Genomic DNA, 6,079 nt, shown 5'->3' with positions numbered 1-6,079 from the left:
AGAGAGAGAGAAATTATATGAGGTATTTTGTTTACAAGGAAGACATCACTGCGGCGCCGTTTACACGCATCTTTTTCCAGAGAGCTACCTCTAGTAAAGGTCAACGCAGGATAGTAGTAAAAATACACAAACAGAGAAAGAGAGAGGGGCACAGAATTCTCTCTTGGATGTTCACAGATTTACAGGCAGAAGAGACAGAGTTGAGGATTTTATGTAAATTAATTCTCAAATATATATATTTTTTTTTATATTCTTTAAAAAAAATTCAATATTGCACCAGTTAAATAACTTTATAAAATAATGATATACTTATATTGCAATTTATGATTTTTCGGGGAAAAATAATAAACTCTTTAGATCTAAAAAGGAGGTCATATTGCCCTTGGAGGGAAGCAACAGCTGTGATTGGAGGATCAAGAAAAGAGGGCGGGTTTGAGAGATAGGTCAATAGGATTAATTTGCAAGAGGACCATGTGGCCCATCATCACCCCGTCTTGACATTCAGTCCTCTGACCTGCTCTACTGTTACTGTTCGCACCTAATTACAGGCCTGGCTGTCGCTGCGACTCAGTATGACACATAACATAACCCCGGGACCATGAGTCAGATACACACACGTGCCGTTACTGTAGACTCCAGCTACAATAGTGCCGTGACTGTAGACTCCAGCTACAATAGTGCCGTTACTGTAGACTCCAGCTACAATAGTGCCGTGACTGTAGACTCCAGCTACAATAGTGTCGTGACTCTAAACTCCAGCTACAATAGTGTCGTGACTGTAGACTCCAGCTACAATAGTGCCGTGACTGTAGACTCCAGCTACAATAGTGCCGTTACTGTAGACTCCAGCTACAATAGTGTCGTGACTGTAGACTCCAGCTACAATAGTGCTGTGACTGTAGACTCCAGAGACAATAGTGTTGTGACTCTAAACTCCAGCTACAATAGTGTCGTGACTCTAAACTCCAGCTACAATAGTGTCGTGACTGTAGACTCCAGCTACAATAGTGCTGTGACTGTAGACTCCAGAGACAATAGTGTCGTGACTGTAGACTCCAGAGACAATAGTGCTGTGACTGTAGACTCCAGAGACAATAGTGTCGTGACTCTAAACTCCAGCTACAATAGTGTCGTGACTCTAAACTCCAGCTACAATAGTGCCGTGACTGTAGACTCCAGCTACAATAGTGTCGTGACTGTAGACTCCAGCTACAATAGTACCCTGACTGTAGACTCCAGCTACAATAGTGCCGTGACTGTAGACTCCAGCTACAATAGTGCCGTGACTGTAGACTCCAGAGACAATAGTGCCGTGACTGTAGACTCCAGCTACAATAGTGCCGTGACTGTAGACTCCAGCTACAATAGTGCTGTGACTGTAGACTCCAGAGACAATAGTGCCGTGACTGTAGACTCCAGCTACAATAGTGCTGTGACTGTAGACTCCAGCTACAATAGTGCCGTGACTGTAGACTCCAGCTACAATAGTGCTGTGACTGTAGACTCCAGCTACAATAGTGCCGTGACTGTAGACTCCGGCTACAATAGTGCCGTGACTGTAGACTCCAGCTACAATAGTGCTGTGACTGTAGACTCCAGCTACAATAGTGCTGTGACTGTAGACTCCAGCTACAATAGTGCTGTGACTGTAGACTCCAGCTACAATAGTGCTGTGACTGTAGACTCCAGCTACAATAGTGCCGTGACTGTAGACTCCAGAGACAATAGTGCCGTGACTGTAGACTCCAGAGACAATAGTGAGGCTGTAATTGATAATTGAGCACCTCAGACGAAGAAGCATATAACTCTGTTTGAAGTTTTCAGAGGAACAATGTTTTCAAACATTATTATCTGAAGTTAGTGTTGTGTTCAGTCATAGTTAAAGACAGTAGAGGTTGAGTACTTTATTATCTAAAGATGGTAAGTTAGAGTGTTGTGTTCACTCATAGTTAAAGACAGTAGAGGTTGAGTACTTTATTATCTAAAGATGGTAAGTTAGAGTGTTGTGTTCATTCTTAGTTAAAGACAGTAGAGGTTGAGTACTTTATTATCTAAAGATGGTAAGTTAAGAGTGTTGTGTTCATTCTTAGTTAAAGACAGTAGAGGTCGAGTACTTTATTATCTAAAGATGGTAAGTTAGAGTGTTGTGTTCATTCTTAGTTAAAGACAGTAGAGGTTGAGTACTTTATTATCTAAAGATAGTAAGTTAGAGTGTTGTGTTCATTCTTAGTTAAAGACAGTAGAGGTTCGGTACTTTATTATCTAAAGATGGTAAGTTAGAGTGTTGTGTTCACTCATAGTTAAAGACAGTAGAGGTTGAGTACTTTATTATCTAAAGATGGTAAGTTAGAGTGTTGTGTTCATTCTTAGTTAAAGACAGTAGAGGTTGAGTACTTTATTATCTAAAGATGGTAAGTTAGAGTGTTGTGTTCATTCTTAGTTAAAGACAGTAGAGGTTGAGTACTTTATTATCTAAAGATGGTAAGTTAGAGTGTTGTGTTTGTTCATAGTTAAAGACGGTAGAGGTTGAGTACTTTATTATCTAAAGATGGTAAGTTATAGAGTGTTGTGTTCATTCTTAGTTAAAGACAGTAGAGGTTGAGTACTTTATTATCTAAAGATGGTAAGTTAGAGTGTTGTGTTTGTTCATAGTTAAAGACAGTAGAGGTTGAGTACTTTATTATCTAAAGATGGTAAGTTATAGAGTGTTGTGTTCATTCTTAGTTAAAGACAGTAGAGGTTGAGTACTTTATTATCTAAAGATGGTAAGTTAGAGTGTTGTGTTCATTCTTAGTTAAAGACAGTAGAGGTTGAGTACTTTATTATCTAAAGATGGTAAGTTAGAGTGTTGTGTTCACTTACAGTATAGTTCAGGACAGTTAAGTTTGGGTACTTTGTTATGACATATCACATTCACACTCCAAGCGTTATGGGATAATGGGATGACTAATAACTGCAAATACACATGGGCTGTCCAAAATACTACTCAAAAATGATAGAAACAAGACATGTCATCACATGTCTACAAAAACAGATATTCAACCTCAGAAAACATAAACATTGCAATTTCTTTGAAAGCAGGCCATTTTAAAATAAAATGAAGAACAGTAATGTTGAGATGGGGTTTCTGATGCGAAGCTCACGGGGGTCGAGGAACCTCGCTCTGACCGTATGGGAGCGGCGCGACGCGGGATCTCAACCAGATAAGAGTGGAATGGGAGTTCACCGGAGGACGACGCGCTATTCCCCCGACACACGCAACGGCGCTTTATCGTCCAGTATCCATATGGATACGAGCAGGAAGCAATTAACTGGACATAAACACTAAGCTCTCGACGTAAAGGTCATGGATGATCCTCAGATGATCCTCAGACGAGCCCTCGCTCCGAACATGACGAATATGAGCCCTCGCTTTGAACTAGGGCTGAGCCCAAACGTTCGGACCTTCGTTCGTTACGTTGGCATTTGAAATTTTTTATTTTTAATAAAATAAAACGTTTTTATTTTTATTCTTTTTTATTTTTTTATTTTATGTGTCAACTTCGATTCGCTTTTTCGATTCACAAGATCCCAATTCGATTTCAAATTTACATTTACACATTCAGCTGATAAAAGATCTGATCTTGGGACTTTTAAGAACAGATTCTCCCCCTCTAGCTGCTCACCTGGCTGCTTCCTGTCCCTGCCCCCTCTAGCTGCTCACTTCCTGTCCCCCCCTCCCCCTCTAGCTGCTCACCTGGCTGCTTCCTGTCCCCTCCCCCGCCCCCTCTAGCTGCTTCCTGTCCCGCCTCCCCCTCTAGTTGCTCCCTGTCCCGCCCCCTCCCCCTCCGGCTGCTCACCTGGCTGCTTCCTGTCCCCTCCCCCTCCCCCTCTGGCTGCTTCCTGTCCCTGCCCCCTCTAGCTGCTCACTTCCTGTCCCCCCCTCCCCCTCTAGCTGCTCACCTGGCCGTTTCCTTCCACTCCATCTCCTGTCCGTCCACAGACAGCAGCTCGCCCAGCTCCGTGAAGAGTTGTGGAGGGGGGGGGCCATCGTCTTCCTCCCCCAGGATGAATCTGATCCTCTCGGCTGGAGAGACTGGAGGGGAAGGGGGGGAGGGAGAGAAACAAGAGTGTTATTGAACATAATGTCTCACCCAGCAGGACCCACATGGAAGTATCCAGATTCTGACTTCTGGTCGAAGCTACTGCTCAAGACCTCTCTGCTCAAGGGGGAGGGGGGGGGGGTGGCGGGGGCTGTCAATGGGCTCTGTTGATGAATCTGATGGTTTGGGGGGAAAAACTGTTCTTCAGCCGGTTGGTTCCGAGTGGCTGTGTGACTGCGGTAGCGCCGCTTTCCCGACCGCATCAGCTGGAGCAGTCCATGGTTGGGCTGATTATTAAAGTCCACAATGGTTTGGTTTGGTTTGGGTTCGACAGGCGGGTGCTCGCCTGGTCCTCCACTCCGTCGACCTACTGTACACTACGGTCTACCATCGTCGGAGCAGTGACAGCTGTGGTTGGAAAGCTATAAGGGACCTGGACCGGTCTGGACCGAGGCCTGGAGACTAGCTGTAGAGGACAGAGACCTGGAGACTAGCTGTAGAGGACAGAGCCCTGGAGACTAGCTGTAGAGGACAGAGACTAGCTGTAGAGGACAGAGACCTGGAGACTAGCTGTAGAGGACAGAGACCTGGAGACTAGCTGTAGAGGACAGAGCCCTGGAGACTAGCTGTAGAGGACAGAGACCTGGAGACTAGCTGTAGGGGACAGAGCCCTGGAGACTAGCTGTAGAGGACAGAGACCTGGAGACTAGCTGTAGAGGACAGAGACCTGGAGACTAGCTGTAGAGGACAGAGACCTGGAGACTAGCTGTAGAGGACAGAGACCTGGAGACTAGCTGTAGAGGACAGAGACCTGGAGACTAGCTGTAGGAGACAGAGCCCTGGAGACTAGCTGTAGAGGACAGAGACCTGGAGACTAGCTGTAGAGGACAGAGACCTGGAGACTAGCTGTAGAGGACAGAGACCTGGAGACTAGCTGTAGAGGACAGAGACTAGCTGTAGAGGACAGAGACCTGGAGACTAGCTGTAGAGGACAGAGACCTGGAGACTAGCTGTAGAGGACAGAGACCTGGAGACTAGCTGTAGAGGACAGAGACCTGGAGACTAGCTGTAGAGGACAGAGACCTGGAGACTAGCTGTAGAGGACAGAGACCTGGAGACTAGGTGTAGAGGACAGAGACCTGGAGACTAGCTGTAGAGGACAGAGACCTGGAGACTAGCTGTAGAGGACAGAGACCTGGAGACTAGCTGTAGAGGACAGAGACCTGGAGACTAGCTGTAGAGGACAGAGACCTGGAGACTAGCTGTAGGGGACAGAGACCTGGAGACTAGCTGTAGAGGACAGAGACCTGGAGACTAGCTGTAGAGGACAGAGCCCTGGAGACTAGCTGTAGAGGACAGAGACCTGGAGACTAGCTGTAGAGGACAGAGACCTGGAGACTAGCTGTAGGGGACAGAGACCTGGAGACTAGCTGTAGAGGACAGAGACCTGGAGACTAGCTGTAGAGGACAGAGCCCTGGAGACTAGCTGTAGAGGACAGAGACCTGGAGACTAGCTGTAGAGGACAGAGACCTGGAGACTAGCTGTAGAGGACAGAGCCCTGGAGACTAGCTGTAGAGGACAGAGCCCTGGAGACTAGCTGTAGAGGACAGAGACCTGGAGACTAGCTGTAGAGGACAGAGACCTGGAGACTAGCTGTAGAGGACAGAGACCTGGAGACTAGCTGTAGAGGACAGAGACCTGGAGACTAGCTGTAGGGGACAGAGACCTGGAGACTAGCTGTAGAGGACAGAGCCCTGGAGACTAGCTGTAGAGGACAGAGACCTGGAGACTAGCTGTAGAGGACAGAGACCTGGAGACTAGCTGTAGAGGACAGAGCCCTGGAGACTAGCTGTAGAGGACAGAGACCTGGAGACTAGCTGTAGGGGACAGAGACCTGGAGACTAGCTGTAGAGGACAGAGACCTGGAGACTAGCTGTAGAGGACAGAGACCTGGAGACTAGCTGTAGAGGACAGAGACCTGGAGACTAGCTGTAGA

General features: G+C 46.7%; 1 protein-coding gene across 1 annotated transcript in view; it reads right to left on the bottom strand.

Annotated features, from left to right (window-relative positions):
* The window catches only part of LOC311237315 (electrogenic sodium bicarbonate cotransporter 1-like), a 161,441-nt gene that overhangs the window by 91,211 nt on the left and 64,151 nt on the right, over positions 1-6,079 (bottom strand). The window contains 1 exon segment of the mRNA XM_084325133.1: positions 3,943-4,075. Within this exon segment, the coding sequence (XP_084181259.1) occupies positions 3,943-4,075 (133 nt within the window).

Source organism: Notolepis coatsorum (genome assembly GCF_963971535.1).
Source record: "Notolepis coatsorum genome assembly, chromosome: 11".
Classification (NCBI taxonomy): Eukaryota; Metazoa; Chordata; class Actinopteri; order Aulopiformes; family Paralepididae; genus Notolepis; species Notolepis coatsorum.
The sequence above is the reverse complement of the archived record's forward strand: the minus strand, read 5'-3'. Positions and strand labels throughout refer to the sequence as shown.